Raw genomic sequence first — 16,694 nt, 5'->3', positions numbered from 1 at the left:
GATTTTGACTTGGCAGGACCCAGCTCATGATGAGAAGTTCCAGACACAGAGTCAGTTGGTGTCCCATAGTCAAGCATCTGTCTCTACCGGGGCCCAGAAACACACCAGAGGCTATTTCTAGAAAGACATAGAATCTCTGATGCTGATGGCATGACCCTCCTCCAGAACCCCAGGGGACTGAGTGGCAATTCTCTTACAGGGGCTGGCCTTGAACTTGACACTGCATCCTTGCCCATTACTGATACCTCTGACACCATGGGGTCTGTCGTATAAGATGGTCCACACGGCTACTTCCACCACAGCCTGGACCTGCTGCAGGTTTCTCTCCCGCACCCCACCTCTGCCGCAGGCTCCTCTCCTGCACCCCACCTCTGATGCAGGTTTGTCTCCTGCACCCCAGCTCTCAGCCTTCTGTGTAACCTGATATATGGACCGCAGCAATAATCCTGGGGCCTACCAGGTGTGCTACTTTCTTCTTTGTGCTGGAGGATCCAAGACGCAATGATTCGTCTTGTACTTTGGAGGGGGCATCCTGGCATGCCTCTGATTACTGGACTCCTAAAAACTTCACTGAAATGTCAGGTCCCTGAATCTTCATAGGGTTTATCTCCCATGTTCTTGAGACGCCATGTGTCTTAGAGAGGCCTCTTACTCTTCCTGTCCAATCAGTATGATGGTGTCAGTGTAACTGATCTGATGTTCTATGGGCTGTCTAGATGATCCACATCTCTTTGTACTATGTTATAAGAGAGTACAGATATGACATAGGGCAGGAGAGTTAACATGGTAGTGGACCAAATTGTAAATAAAGATGTCCACATAATTGTGAACTGCTTCTTATCCTCTTTCTTTGATTGGTTGGAATAGAAAGGAATGCACTCATCAAATCAATGGCCACGTAACATGGACCTAAGGCCTTATTCATCTGCTTGAGCGATTATACCACGTCCAGCACACAGCATCCACAACTGGAATTAATAGTTGGTGAAGCCTGGGGTATACAGTCACTCTATGGAATTCATCCAATTTCTGCAGTGAACAGACTGGCAAAGTAAATGGAGATATGATGGGGACCACCACCCCTACATCTTTCAGAGCAGCTCTAATCTCTGCCATGCTTCCTGTGATATTGTCTGTAATTGACTCTCTTGGTTGTGTGTGGGGGGTGGGGGGGCAGTTCCATAGACTTGCACATAATTTCCACCAACGTAACCTGAGAGACAGACAGACCCCCCACCCAAAATTTGCTTTGGACATGGAGACCAATGACACCACACACACACACACACACACACACACACACACACACACCAAGAAGTCAAGAAATGGTTCATTACTTACAGAATCAAGGGTTCTCAAGAGAGCAGGGCAAGCCTCTCAACCAGTTGTAAAGTGACTTGTGAGAACAAAGGATAGAGAGTGGCCTGGGATTTTACCATGTGAGGGGGCGGGGCCGAGGTGAGAGTTCTCACATGTGGTCAGGGGCATACATGGTTCTAATCTCCCTCTGGTGCCAAAGGAAGGAGCACCCAGGCTTTCTTACCAGCTTGCCCAGATATCGGGCACAAGGGGAAGACTGAGGGCTAGCTGAAAAAGAAAGGCCCGATTCTACCGAGAATAAGGGATGGAGGCGGTACTCTTCCCTGAACTGCTGGTGCTATGGGAAATGGGGGCTCTTAGGACTTGAAATATAAACCTCAAAATTACCTGTGCTGTGCCTGGCCTTAATTCAGGGAGAGGTTTTGCTAGAAAGAATAAAAATCAAATAAGGCTGAAAGGCAGAACCTGACTGTGGAAAGGGAGACAACGAGAGCCACAATCATGTCACCCAGAGTGTAACAGTTGAGTTTTAGTTAAATGACACAGAGGGTCTGTCTGGCATGAATAGTAATGTTAGATGTCTACATAGAATAGAGGTGTTGGCGCACCATCATTAGCATCTGGGAGGCAGGAGGTTAGATGACAAATAGGACAGGTTAAGAGGCACCCCTCCCTTACGTTTGGACAGACTGCCAGAGCTATCAGTATGGGTCCACCAGGCTCACCAAGGCCTTAGGGGTAATAACTACCCACGAACTGGGAGCAATACATAATGTGATGAAAGCAGCACAGGTCCCAGACTTAAGAAGCCTATAGCTCTGCAACTCGGTAACCTGGACAATCCCCTCAGTCCTCTTCTACTCACTTTCGACCACAGAACAAGGAAAGGCTCCATGAACTCTGAGCTAGGAAAAGGCTCCACTGCTCTGCAGGAGGTCCCTGCCCACCCCATTCCCCTCCTTCTCCCACCTCTTAGGAAAGAGGCCCCTTCCCCACGGAGCCCCAGCGCCCAGAGCAACATCTCCGCCCGAGGTCCCTCGTGGTTGGAGGGTCGAGCCGCCCTCCCCGCGTGTCCACAGCTCCTGGCCCCGGCCAGCTCTGAAGGCCAGCGCCCAGAGACCACCGACACCAGGGCACCCCGCCAAACAGCCCCGTTGGCTCCTTGCGGGCACCCAGCTCCCTCCCTCTCTCCCGCCTCCGCCGGCACTGCGGCGAAGGTGCACACGTGGTCGGGGGGCGGGGCTGCTTCAGCCGCAAGGCCGGCGAGACCACCCACGTCCTCCAGGCCAACGGGGGAAGGGCAGCAGGAGGCCGGGGTGCCCGAGACGGGCGGCCCGGACCAACTGTGATCCTCGCGCGCCATCTAGCGGCAGGAGCGGGCACGACCGCGGGAGAAGCGACACTGAGGCCTCTCGCGCCCCCGGTAGCCATTTCGCTGTGTGGACGGTCCTGTTTCCCGATAGGCACCGGACACAAGCTCGGGGCTGCAGGAAATGGCGGCGCGCGCAGGCGCACACTCGCCGAACGCAAACGCGCACCCTCCCGGGGCACGCACGCGCAGGACCACAGGGCACGGTCTCAGGGTCAGGGAGGCTTCTCCTGGATCACTAGGGCCCCCAACCCTGGCCGATGCCCTCGGGTGGCACCGAGGGCCCCGGGGGTACAGAGCCAGCCTCTGGGCAGGAAGGGGTCATCCCGGGGCCCCATCTACAGCCTCCCACTCACAGGACCCCAACCCCCCCCCCCGCCTCCTACCTGCTCCCAGGACACAGGAGTGATGCAGGGGAGTGGGACAGGGTGGGGGCGCCCCTGCCCCTCGGGGAGCCGCCCCGCCCAGGACTTAAAGTGGAGGACAGCTCTCCCTGCCTTTCTGTGCCCCCACCCAGGGCCTGAGGGCTCTGCAACTCCTGCTGGGCGGCCCTCCTTCCCTCGGCCACCCCATAGCCCCAGGTCTCCAAACGTCCCTCAGCGCCTAGACCAGGGCAGGCCGCTGTGGGCCGGCAGGGGTAGACGGATCTCAGGCAGGTGGGCAAACACCCCCCACCCCGGAATCCTGCACTGCGTTCCTGGCAGGGGCCTCTGACCTCACGCCCGGACCCTTCTGTGGCCGGCTGGTCCTTGGGAGGGCACACGTGACCTCTCTAAACCGTCTGGGTGCCCCGAGCCCCACAGAGCTGCCAGGGATCCTGGAGCTTCTGGTCCTACCTGCCGTCCCTCCCCCTCCCCCTGACGCCTAACCCACTGGTTCCCGGGGACTCCCCGAGTTTCCCGGGGACCCAACCAGCCATGGCCCGTGCCCACAAGGCCCTGCTGCCCGGCTCCATCCAGCCCAGGAGACCACACGGACCCTCTTGGACCCTGCCAGGACCGTACCTCCGTGCCGACTCGGGGTGCCAGGCCACTGCTGCTGCCCCCAACCATGACCCCACCACAGCAGCCCCTTCACTCCATTGCCCACAGCAGAGGCCAGACTCAGATGAAACGTTCAGGGAAATTTATTAAACAGAAACATTGACTGAAACCACTGAACAGAGGGCATGACAACACACAGAGGAACTTCTAACGGCCACCGGAGCCCACGGGTCCCGCCCCCCCCCGGGTCCTCAAAACGGTGCCTCCGCTACACCCCACCCGGCGGCCCTCCGTCTCCCCACAGTCTCCCTTCCTGAGGGCCCCGCGGGTGGCCTCTCGCCAGGAAGATGGGCGCCGGCCATGCCCGCTCCCCGCAGGGCAGACCCTCCATTTCTGGCCCACATGCCCGGGGCCCGGCCCTGCCCTATGGCGGCCACAGGACAGTCCCACAGCAGGGCGCACGCCACCGAGCCGGGGACGTGGAGTCCCGAGGAACAACGGGGTGGCCCAGCAGAACACAAGCCCTGGGGGGCCTCCCGCAGACCTCCTGCAGCCCCGGTCAAGGTCTTCCTTCCCAAGGTCCCAGGTGGGATCCCAGGTCCTGGGGTGGGTGCTGGCTGTGACCTCGTCCATCCCGTCCTTCCCGCCGGCTCCTGGGACTGGGCTCGGGGTCTCCACGCCGCGCAGGGCTTGGGGGAACTGCTCAGAGGAGAACACACGCACATTTCCACAACAACAGGCAGCGCTGGGCCTGAATCTATGCCCAGAAAGCACACGTCGAGCTCACGACACTGGCCCACAGAGACCAGAGCCTTGGCTGGCACGTGGCGCACCTCAGGGCTCTGCGGGGGGGTCGATGGCTAGGGTGTGTGTGTTGGGGGCAGGGGAGCGGGGGCTGGGGGGTTCCTTGATACCTGGGTCCCTCTGGGGCCTACAGGGACACATTTGGGCTTGCCAGTACAGGGAGCCACCTGCCCCAGGGGATGGTGAATAGGGGTCCCCTCTCAGGAGGGAGGCCCAGGCACCTTGAGTGGCCCCTAACGACTCCCAGGCCAGTGTGGGTGGCAGCCATCTGCAGGTGCCCCTCACCTAGGCCGGGGCCGGCCACTCAGGGCTGCTCCCAGGTGGCAGGCTTTGGGGCTGGCCTTGGCATTGGCAGCTGGTGAGCTGTGGTTCTCCAGGCCAGTCCCAGGACTCCAGTGGCCATGCACAAACCTAGGGAGAACAAAACACTCCTTCCTCCCGCCAACTAATTCTCTTGGACCCTGCCCGGACCCCCTGCCCCTCCTGCCCCTCCCCCTCCCCCTCTTCTCCAAGTCTCCCTCCTCCTCCTCCTTCGGAACAAACGCTTCCCTGCACCCCCACTCACACCAAAGCCAGTTGTGGGGTACTGGGCAACCAGGTACTCAGCGCCCTGCCTGCCAAGCTGACCTGACGCTCTCGCGTGGGATCGTCTCCTCAGTGTTTGCTGTCCTTGCCCCTACTGCCCTTTCAGGCTGCAGGGGGAGGACACTTGCTCCTGCCCTCACCTGCGCAGAGGCTCCAGGGTGCTGCCTTCCCGGGGCTCCCCTCGAGCGGTGTAGATGATCCTGAAGTTGGACCCTGCGGTGTCCCTCCGGGGCATCTCCTCTCTGCGCCACAGCCCTTCCACGCCAGCGCCAGCGCCGGCTCCTTCTGGCAGGGGCGGCCCCGGGGGAGGCGCCTCTAGGCCCCGCGTGGCCTGGGGGCCCATCAACACCCGTAGCTCAGAGCCCCCAGGGTGGGCGTTTGAGGGTGGCCAGAAGACAGGGCTGACGCCAGAGCCCCCGACTATACCTTCTTCAGCCTCTGCTGTGTTGGGGTCTCTGTCTGAGGCTCGGGTACGCCTCGCGCTGCGTATGGTGGCTCCCCGCTTGTGTCGCCGGTGCCTCCCTGAGCTGATGTTGGCTTGCTTGGTGGAGTCCCTAACAGCTGGTGGATGCTGAGGGGGCTGGGGCGGGGCCTCGGCCTGGCTGCCCTGCCCCTGTGCCCCAGTCAAGGCCCCCACTGTTTCTGTGGACTGCCCCTTCCCCTCGTTAAAATAGCTGTGTTGCCTGCTAGGGGAGGGGGTGCCTGGATATCTTGAGCCTATGCTTCCTAGGGCTTGGGGTGGCTCACGGCCCCAGCCCGCATCTCGTTTCCCGACGCTTCTGCTGCAGGCTGAGGCGCCTGCTTTGCCGGGGGCTGGTCCTCGGCCCTAGGACACGCTGCCTGGCTGTGGCCTTCCTCCCCAGTCTCGGGGCAGCATGGCACCTGCCTGCGCTTCAGTGGCAGGGTGGCCCCTTCCTGGACGGTCTGAGTGCTGATGTCATGGAACTGCCCTGCCCGCACCATGACCGGAGGGGCTGGGACACTGGCTTCTGCCGCTACCTGGGTGCCAGAGGCCCTGTGGCCCCCTCCTACCTGCCTCTGCCTCTCCCTGGTCACTGCCATGGCGGTCTGCCACTCCTCCTCGTCTCGAACGAGCTTCATCAACTCCAGGAAGGTGGGCGCACAGCCTCGCTGATCCAGGAGCCTGAGCTTGCCCTGGAGGCCGGTGCTCACGTGGGCCTGGGCTAGGGTGTGTTTCAGGCGAATCGCGTCTGCGCTTCTCACTGACGAGGGGCTGTGCCGCACGGCGTCCTGCAGCACGGGCTCTAACCGTAGCAAGAAGGCAGAGGCTCTCTCTCCGGGCTTCTGCAAGGTCTGGAGCAACTTAAAATATGAGGTTCTATAGTTCTCTTTATTCCCGAAGATCTGCTTCAGGGCGTCCAGGCACTGTTCCACGGTCATGGAGTCACTGGTGGCCCGGAGCATCCGCATGATGGACAGGGCGGGGCCGCGCAAGCTTTCCAGCAAACGCCGCTGCTTCTCTACCTCAGACACCCGCCACATCTGCAGCACCTCAGTCACCTGCTCCAGCCAGGCTTCAAAGCTCTCTTCGCCCGGGCCTGGGGAAGTGCTTCCCGAAAACACCTTCAGTTTTCGGTACCACATGCTTTCCTGCGGAGGCTGCAGGTCTGGTGGCCTGACTTGGGCCAAGCCTTCTGGCTGTACCTCCTCAGGGCGAGTGCTATACCCCAGGGTTTTGACCACATCCACCATCCTCCGGCCCTCAGCTTTCAGGAAGTGGTTCAGTCTGTTGATAAGCTCATCATCTGGGCTACGGGGTTTCACCACCACTTCCCAGGTACCTCCCTTTCCCGGGATCTGACTCGGCACCGTGGCATAATTGACCTGGTCGGCCAATCCAATGAGAACTGCCTTAGAGCTGTCTTCCCTTCGGAACATTCTGCCCAGCACACTGTAGGCACACAGGGGCTGTAAGCCCGCCTTCAGGGTCTCTTTAATTTCCTCTTCACTACACTCCACAGGGATGCCCACGATCAGCAGGGCCTTCCTGGGGTCCAGGTCCATGCCCTTGCACCAATCCTCCAACAGATTCACAGGCATTGCTCCCACTATCTGTGGACTGATCTAATACTAGGGGCAGTAGTCAGCTCACAGAGTTTGACCGGGACTCAGGGAATTCTGAGTCAACGCCAAGTGTGGAGGCAGAATCGTTCCGGGTTTGCACAGCCTATAATGCAAATGGGGTGAGAGCACCATTAACTCCCACCCTCCCACCCCGACTAAAAGCCCACGCACTACCCCCACTTCTGGTCACAGAGATTCAGGCCCTGCTTTTCAGGGCTTCCCCAGTCATCTGCCGGAGAGGTGTCTTTAGGCCAAGCTCCCCTCCCTGCTGACCTCGGCTTGCCGTGCACTCCTCCTCAAAGTCCGAGGACTCCTCTGTGTGTACTGCAGGTGCCTGTGGTGAAAAGGTCAGCGTCAGGAGGAGGGGCCTGACAAAGCCCGCCAAACGGGAGAGGACACTGCTGTCCCACTCCCTGGCTCAGGGCTGTTCAGGCCCAGGGCACCTGGTACCCACTTCTCTGGGGCAAAGGCTGGAGGACGGAGATGTGCAGTTCCCTCCTTTCTCAGAGAATGTCTGACAAATGAGAAAGATGGTTGGAGCTCTCTCTGCACAAGGCAATGAAACTGGTGGGTGTGGAGAACGTGTGACAAGCTGCAGTGTTGCCGTGGATACTGAGAACAGCGTGGACCATGGGTTTCCATCGCAGAGGGGTGCTATGTGGTAAAGGTTAAGGAGCAACAGGAGATGTCACTGGCCTCCAACCAAAGAAGTGTCCTGTTGTCGCTGGAGGGGAGGGGACATGGGGGGTGGGCGGCAAGGATCACGTGCTGAAAAACAGTAGCCTACCGTTTCAAACCGCGTGGAAGCTAGAATCAGGGACAGAAAAGGGACCCAAAAAGGGTCTACAGTGCCACACTGCTGAAACAGACAACCCTCACCCTAGGTGTGACCCTACCCTGTAGACCCTGTAAACCCTGGCAGGCAACCCCACCCCTCCCGCTTTTTGCCAGGAAGTTACAGAAGCCTCTCCCGACACAGGTCTACGTCACAGCTGTTCACCATGCTGACTAGGGACCCACGGGCAGTGCAGATACGGGGATTCCACCCACACTCAACACCAGGCCTGCCCTCTAGCTCGGCCCAGAGGCAGTTCCCGGTGCTGGGGAGGTGGTACTGCTTCACTGCATCTGTCCAAGGCAAGGCAGAGGTACTTTGCTCTGGTTCTACCCCACACGCCCCTGCTCAGGCTGTGCCAATTCTGAGCCTACAGAGGCACTCTGGTACAGGGATACAGGAAACTGCTCAGGGGGCGGGGGGGGGTGGGGGTGGGACGAACTGGGCGATTGGGATGGACATGTACGCACTGATGTGTATAAAATGGATGACTAATAAGAACCTGCTGTAAAAAAAATAAAATTCAAAAATTCAAAAACAACAAAAAAGAAACTTCTCAACTGGTATACAGTGCTAGCACGGGAGGGATCCTACAGTGATTACTGCCCCGCCCTCAAATCCACCCCCTCCCTCAAACTTTGCCCCCACTGACGCACGACGTAGGACTTAAGCCCCACCCCTGACGCCAAGCCTCCCCTCACGGAAGTTTGATCCCTGTCCCCCCTCCAAGTCCCACCCCCACCCAAGCGCCACCCCCACCTAAGCCCAGCCCCTGACTCCAAGCCCCACGCTTACGGAAGTTCGATCCCTGCCCCCACCGAGCCCCACCCCTCCCCATGTCCCATCCCCCACTCAAGTCCGATGCCTAACAAAGCCCTGCCTCCACCCAAGCCAAAGCCCTGCCCCCACTCAAGCCATGTCCCACCCCTTCCCAAGCATCATCCCTGTCCCAAGCCCTGACCTCACTCAAGTCCAACTACTGTCCCCAAGCCTCCCACCCTCATTCCCCTGTTGTCCCCACCCACACCTAAGCCCACCTCCCTAAGTCCCCACGACCCCTCACACACCCGCTACCTCAAACATCCCTCATTCCAGAGCAGGAATACACGTGGTCAGTGGAAGTTGGTGGAGGCCAGGGGAGGAAGGGCTGAAGCCACTTTCCCTCTAGGATAAGGCCCAGAGCCACTAGTCCTGACCCCAATGGCTGTGAGCAGGGTTAGGTGTGGAATAGGTTCCCCTGCGATTCCTAGGCTGGTCGCGGTGCCTGGAAATGGCACGGAATGGATGCGGTGCCATGCCTGATGTAGTGGGATCCCATTTCCAGGGGAAACCTGGAGCCACCAACCCCTGGGACGCCAAGGGAGATGGCAAGGGTCACTGTGCGGAACCCCACGCGGTTCGGATGGCTCTCTGTGCCCCGGGCCCCGACCAGTACCTGCTGGAGATGCCTACAGGCCGAAGCGCCTGTGCACCACGACCACCACGCGTCCGTTACCACGGCTCGCGCGGTGCACACTGGGCCGGCAGCCCGTGGAAAGGGGCTGTCGGGCTACAAACTCCCCGCCCCCCCGCCCCCGCTCCCCGCCCCCCCCGCCCGGCAGAGCTGCACACGGCCCACTCGCGCCTGCGCCCTAGCAGCGTGGCGCCCACCATCCCCCCCTCGGAAGGGGGAGCCCTCGCCCCGCCCTGCGCCCGTGTGCGCAACTAGGCGGACGGAGTTCGAGTTAAACCGGGGCACCTTAAACTGCAGAGCTGGACAGAATCCAGCCTTGGACTGTGCGCGGGGTCAGGTGTGGAATAGGGTCCCCTGCAATTCCTAGGCTGGTCCCTGGAAGGAGACCGCCAGACCCACCACGTGCCACGCCAGGCCCAGCAGCCATCTTGGCTCTTGTTTAGCATGTCTAGTCCCCATTGAACGGGAGCTGTGGCGTGACAGTCACCAGTCGCTCTCCCTATTTGAATATTCCAAGAGGTCAGCGTAGGGCCGGGTGCAAAAGTAAAAGCCCGGTGGGTGCTTACTAAATGAAATCCTGATTTTTTTTTTAATTGGTCTGTTTTCTAGGGGAGGACAGCAGAAATACAGCTGCTTCCGGTAAAAATGCAAGGGCACGAAAATGTTTCGTATTCACCAAGAGACCGAAAACTTTCAAAGAATTACATTCTCCCATTATTCCCTCGACTTCACAGCCTAGTACTAGCCACCTAGTGCTACCCACCTAGTGCCCAAACTGCCTCCCGCCCTTTTCCAAAGAAAATTTCTTCCACAGAAGGAAGACTGGAATATTTTCCCTGTGGCCCGCGGGACTCGCTGTTCCAGAGAACGGCGTGGGGGGAGCTCAGGTTATCGCACTGGAAATCTGCAAATCTGGTAGATCTTGGTAAAAATGAAAGTTCTGATTCAGGAGGACCGGGGTGGGCCTGAGATTCTGCGTTTCTTGAAAGCTAGGTGACTCCCATGCTGCAGATCCCTGACTACGCTTGGAGTACCAAGGCTCTGAAGCCTGTAGTCACTTTTCGGACCAGAAGTTGTGGTCATCTGGTGACAGAATAGATTTCTTTTGCTTTATTCGGGACACAGAAGAAGAGGCTTTTCGATAACGTTTTAATAAAAATATTAAAAGCAGACAAAATTTTAAATTAAAGATTACCTTTAAGTCCAGATATTTCCTATATCAGAGAAGGAGAACACAGACCTGAACATGCCTTACTTAATTGGAACGTACTATTGAGAGGCTGTTAAATCATTCTCCTTCCCATGCCAAGATAAAGGGGTTACCTGCTGGTGTCAGAAAGTTATGGACTCCAAGTGAGACATTTTACTTGAGGGATCTCATAACACTAGCCCACTGTGGCTCCATGAAGCCCCCACTCAGCCAGGTAGCATTACAGGTATGAGAAGGTGTCATAAAGGGTGATACCATGGGAAGAGGGGTTCTGACCGCCATGCTGGAAGACAGCGGAGGTTAAGAAATATGTTTGAAAACATGTAACATTATATTAGTTTCAGGTGTGTTTGTATATGTTGCAAAATGATCACCATGATAAGTCTAGCAAACATTTATCACCACACATAGCTTTTTTTTTTCTTATCAGGAGAATTTTAAACATCTACTCTCTCAGCCAATTTCAAATATACAGTACAGTATTATTAACTACAGTCTCCATGCTGTACATTACATCCCCAGGACTTATTTATTTTATGCTTTTGTGTGTATGTATGTGTATATAATGTTTCCTACCTTGATGGTATTACCAAATTAGATTATAAAAGTCTTTCAAGGAGCTCCATTATTATTGCTTTAGAGATACTTAAGTGCTTTTATAAATTGAATACTCAAAATTCTCAGGAATTAGTGACAGTGAATTTGTCCTCACAAAACTTTATTTTAGCAGTAATTTTTTCATATGTAGTATGTCAGTCTTAAAGATAGTTTCCAAGATCTTTTGCTCACTTAAAACATTACACTTATACTAAATTAACTATGCAGGATGTGTTTTTGTTAAATAAAAGACTAAAGTAAAATGACTAGTTGTTCCAGAATGAAAAAGATGGAAGTGTAGGACAAAACCTGAATGGATATAGTTCTCAGAGGAGATTTTATCTCTTGTGGTCAAAGCTGGCTAAAGTTCAGTGGGTTTGTTTATAAGATTTAAAAAAATGAGCTATAATATCAAATAGTACACTGATGCAAAACTAGAATTTGATTTTCTCTGTTAAAATGGAAACATTTCCTTAGATTATTGGTCTGCTCTTCATAAGAGGTAGTAGAAGAGTTTTCTTTACATTTTGAGTAATCTGCCTAGAAAGCAAAGATTCTTTCTTTCTTCTTCTTCTTTTTTATTCAAGACCCTTTTATTCTCTAGTTCTGCCCACATGGAGACAGCCTCCTTGAAAAGGCGCTAAATCCTTCCATTCACTTTAACACCTTGTGCTGAAAACACGTGTTCCAAGGTTTCAACTACGAGATCCACATTCTTAAAGCACTGATTCTTAAACCTCATCTAGATTTCTCCCCTTGGATGGGGGGAGATGACCCAAACACAGAGAAGAACAGCTCAGGACCGCGGGCTCTGCTCGCCCAGAAGACCTTGCCAGCTCCCCTGACCACCCGGCTGGGGCCAGGATTAGGGCCCTGCGACGAGGAGCGCCTGCTGGGCTGCTGCCGCCACAGATGGGCCACACTGCCGTTGGGCGCCTTCTTGCCCCACCGCCCCCGACCCCGACCCCCGTCCTCTTCAATAGGCTGGCTGTCACCTCTAGTTTCCCTGGAGTCTGGGGATTCCAGACAGTCTCTGCTCACACTTCTGTATCACACCTGCTGCCTCAGCACTGCTGATCCACACCAAGGGGGAAGAGCACACAGAACTGCTTTTCAGCACACCAACGTTCCACACAGAAGTTATTTGATAAGCCTGCAGGCTCTTTTTCATCAGAGGACACTCCCAAGGCCATGACTTCCCCCGGCTCCCCACTGCCCTTGCCAGCAGACTGGACGTGCGTGGTCGCCCATGCTGAGTCAGGCACCCCCCCTTGGCTCCACCCCGGCCCACTCTCCTGGAGAGCTGAGGACGGTGCCCTGGGCTCATCGGCAGGATCTGTCCCGAAGCCAGTCCTAGAGTGACAAGAGCCACACCTGCAGGTCTGTTCCACCGACCAGCCGCACAGGACGGAGCTGGGCCCTCGGACCCGGATCTGGATTGTGTTGGCTGCTCGTTCTTGCCTAGGTTCACAGGCCAACAGCCAGTGTCCTTTTTTTCCCCGCTCATCACCGCACCAGCGGCTCACTCCTACCTGCTGCCGTCACACGCCTGGCAACCTCATGTTCTGGGGCCAGCCAAGAACTGAGACCCCAGCAGGCCCCTAGTTCCCAGCAGGCCAACTCCCCACTAAAGTGCCGCTGCCTAGCCATGTTCTCGAGGCTGCAGAGCCGGGAGAGTGCAGAGAGCATCGCAAGCCCAGACGCCCCCAGCCCCGGACCCACGATGCTCTCCGGCAGAACCGCTGGAACCTCGCCGCAGCCCCGCCCCCCAACACAGGCGACCTCTGCGCCCGCTTGTCCCGCGGCCCCGGGGCGCACCTCTGGCCAAAGAGTCTTTCTTATCAGAATAATTTTTTTTGCTTTATGTTGACTTTATCATGGCCTTCAACCAAGTCTTGTCACTTTTGAAAGAACTAAGGTTCTTTATAATTGCATTACTTCCAAAGATTTACTTTTAAAATATTTTGTCACTTTGGTTAAATAGACAAGTAATGTTTCTTACTGACACATGATCTTATTTAACCAAGTGTTCAAACGTTCTGACAACTTTTTTTTTTTTTTCTTTTGCGGTACGCGGGCCTCTCACTGCTGTGGCCTCTCGCGTTGCAGACCACAGGCTCCGGACGCGCAGGCTCAGCGGCCATGGCTCACGGGCCCAGCCGCTCCGCGGCATGTGGGATCTTCCCAGACCGGGGCATGAACCCGTGTCCCCTGCATCGGCAGGCGGACTCTCAACCACTGCACCACCAGGGAAGCCCCCTGACAACTTTTTTATCTTACTTTCCCCACGCTCAAATCCTAAGCGATATATTCTTTTCCTCTTCTTTATTTTTCGTTGCACCCGGTGGCTTGTGAGATCTTATTTCCCTGACCAGGGATTGAACCCTGGCCCTCGGCAGGGAAAGTGCTGAGTCCTAACCACTGGAACGGCAGCGAATTCCCCTGAGTGGTATATTCTTGATCTCAAAGCTTATTTGAGTTTTCCCAGATAGAGCCTGGAAAATCACAAAGTATCTCTTCCCTTGTAAAAACAGAGGTGCCAGAAATAATTAGGTTTATTTGATATATTGAGTTTCATGGGAGGCTTTGTCATATCATAAGAGATGCCTAACCTTCTCTAGGTTACGTTTGTGTGAGCGAAATATCATTAATATAAATGTTTCAGAAACCGTATTAACTTCCTGGCGGTTTGTCAATGCCCTCAGTGTTCATGATACATCCTGGTATTGCTTTGCCTGATATTAAACAGTGCAGTGTTATCAATCATAATTGTAGTTATCTTTTAAAACGTTGCATGCCACAGAAACAACAAAATTTCCTTGTCAATTGCATCATTTTTGCAATGAGCTCTCATCAGATCTTTAACCATGAGCATTTAAAATCTTTTGTCCTGCACTAAGGCTTCCCTGAAAGTGCTTGCAATCAGCTACAGGCCAGAATGCTTCACCTTCAAGAAAAAGGGACCGCCTCAGACCCCCATGGAAAGGACTACGCCAGATGCTCTGAGGCACAAGGTTCTGATGCCATCACTTAAATAGCTTTGAAATCCTGTCACTGGACTAAGCCCGAATTCCCAGAACTCTGGTGAAGAAGCTGATGGATATAGGGAACCCTTTCTCATTTCTCTTAAGCTATCCATAACTGATAACAATTTAGTAGACTATACTTTCATAAATGGACACAAACCATTTATTTTTTCCTCCCTGCCCAATCCCTCTAGAATTTGGAAATTATTTTTCAGCACTCTTATTTTCATGGTCATACAGTTATATGCCTAGGTTCAATAAGAACCTGCCTTTCTTATTAACAGGACATAATTGGAAACACTGGTTATATAACCAAGGCTTTGACTGGAATGTCATATTTGTAAATGATGTTCATAGAATCACGTATGACCTGACAATTTTAAGGAACTCGGGTTGAGTTTATGAAGCCAAGTCTTATAAAACTCCCTTGGGAACCTGGTACTTGGCTTACAGAGTTCCCAGCCTTATAGATGAGTAAGGAAGGTCTCTTCTTGGCAAGTCCAGGAAACTCAGGTTGTTTTGGGTACCTTGAGAAGAGAGGAATTCACCAATATGTATATATAGGAACCACGGGTGATATCTGGTGGTGAGTTCTTGGCTTGGTTTACTAGCTTCGAGAGGCTTTAAAAGTCCAAGCTGAAATTCTTCATAAAAACTTCAGCAAAGCAAACTTACAAGGCCTGTATGGCCAATGACCATCCTGGCTGCACCTGTGCAAATAATCAGGTCAAATCTAGTAAGACCAGAGTTAGTTTGCAATCAAGAATAACCTTACTGGAGATGATCTTTGATCAAAAGGAGGGTGAGCATTGACAGAAATTTTGCATTTCATTAGAAAATACTATGAGATGTGGGTTATGACATTCTGGTCCTGTTCGTTGTCTCTGAGCTATTTTGCACACATTGTCAACACTTAATATCTTTCGGTATCTGGCTACAACCCTCCAAACTAACATTTCTCATTTTCCTCTCTCCCTCCTGATTCGGCACCACAGACCTGAAAGCTGACTGCCTAGATCCTTAGGAAGACTCTAAGTTGTCTTTAAGCATAGATGAATTGGAAAAAAAATGCTTGTTAATCAAAGTTTGGTTCAGCTTCTCTCCTTCCTCCAGGCCCCTGAACTTTGGCCCACCCCCAGCCTGAGTCAGCAGACAGCCCCTCCTGAGAATAGACTGGCCTCTCTGATCTGCTACGCAATCATGCCGCCACTTCATCCCACTTCCCCACATCCAATTCTTTCTAACCTTGCTTACTCTTTAAAAAAGAAAAACTTTTTTCCTAACTTTTCAGATGCTTGCAGAATTTACTAGCACAGCATTCTCCCTATTGTAAAAGTCCCCCTCCCTCTGTTGCAAAAGTCCCTTTCCCCTCTTTCAACAATTCTTCTGAATAAAAGTCTCTCCTTGGGCTTCCCTGGTGGCGCAGTGGTTGAGAGTCTGCCTGCCAATGCAGGGGACACGGGTTCAAGCCCTGGTCTGGGAAGATCCCACGTGCCACGGAGCAGCTGGGCCCGTGAGCTACAAATACTGAGCTCTGCGCGTCTGGAGTCTGTGCTCCGCAGCAAGAGAGGCCGCGACAGTGAGAGGCCCGCGCACCGCGATGAAGAGTGGCCCCCGCTTGCCACAACTAGAGAAAGCCCTCGCACAGAAACGAAGACCCAACACAGCCAAAAATAAATAAATGAATAAATAAATTTATAAAAAAAAAAAAAAGTCTCTCCTTAATGAGTCTGTATTTGTTTTTTATTTGACAATACTTAACAGACAATAAAACACATCCATTTTAAGTGTACATATGATGAGTTTTGACAAATGTATACATTCGTATATGCTCACCATCCCAATCAAGGTTTAGAATGTTTACATCCCTCCATCTAAGGGTGCATACTGTATGATTCCATTTATGTCAAACTCTTTATATAAAACTTTTTATGTAAAATGCTTTAAAATACAAAGTAATACACAGCAGCAGAAAGCAGATAGGTGGCTGCAGGATAGAAGGATTACAAAGAAGCAGGAGGAAAGGTTTGAGGGTGATGTGTATATTCACTATTTTAATGGGGTGATGAGTCCACAGATACATACATGTGTCAAAACTAATTTTAAAAAGTGAACACTTTTTTTTTTTGCGGTACGCGGGCCTCTCACTGTTGTGGCCTCTCCCGTCGCGGAGCACAGGCTCCGGACGCGCGGGCTCAGCGGCCACGGCTCACGCGCGCAGCTGCTCCGCGGCATGTGGGATCCTCCCGGACCGGGGCACGAACCCGCGTCCCCTGCATCGGCAGGCGGACTCCCAACCACTGCGCCGCCAGGGAAGCCCAGTGAACAATTTTAACGTGTGCAGTTTCTTGTGTGTTAAATGTATCTCAGTAAAGCTTTTAAAAATACGAGTGTGCAGGCAGTCTTCACTAGAATGGCCTGTAGCAA

At 54.0% G+C, this 16,694-nt stretch overlaps 1 protein-coding gene across 1 annotated transcript; it reads right to left on the bottom strand.

The window, feature by feature from the left end:
* Nucleotides 1–5,787: 5,787 nt before the first annotated feature.
* LOC136143027 (paraneoplastic antigen-like protein 5) lies at nucleotides 5,788–7,122 on the bottom strand. The gene has a single exon (XM_065901311.1). It carries the CDS (start codon nucleotides 7,120–7,122, stop codon nucleotides 5,788–5,790), a length of 1,335 nt encoding a protein of 444 aa, XP_065757383.1.
* Between the last annotated feature and the right edge of the window lie 9,572 nt (nucleotides 7,123–16,694).

This window comes from Phocoena phocoena, chromosome X (assembly GCF_963924675.1).
Source record: "Phocoena phocoena chromosome X, mPhoPho1.1, whole genome shotgun sequence".
Lineage (NCBI taxonomy): Eukaryota > Metazoa > Chordata > Mammalia > Artiodactyla > Phocoenidae > Phocoena > Phocoena phocoena.
This window is presented reverse-complemented; position numbering and strand designations above follow the sequence as displayed.

Excerpts from the sequence above, each read along its gene's own strand:
- LOC136143027 (XM_065901311.1), bottom strand. The coding sequence starts at position 7,122 with ATGCCTGTGAATCTGTTGGAGGATTGGTGCAAGGGCATGGACCTGGAC.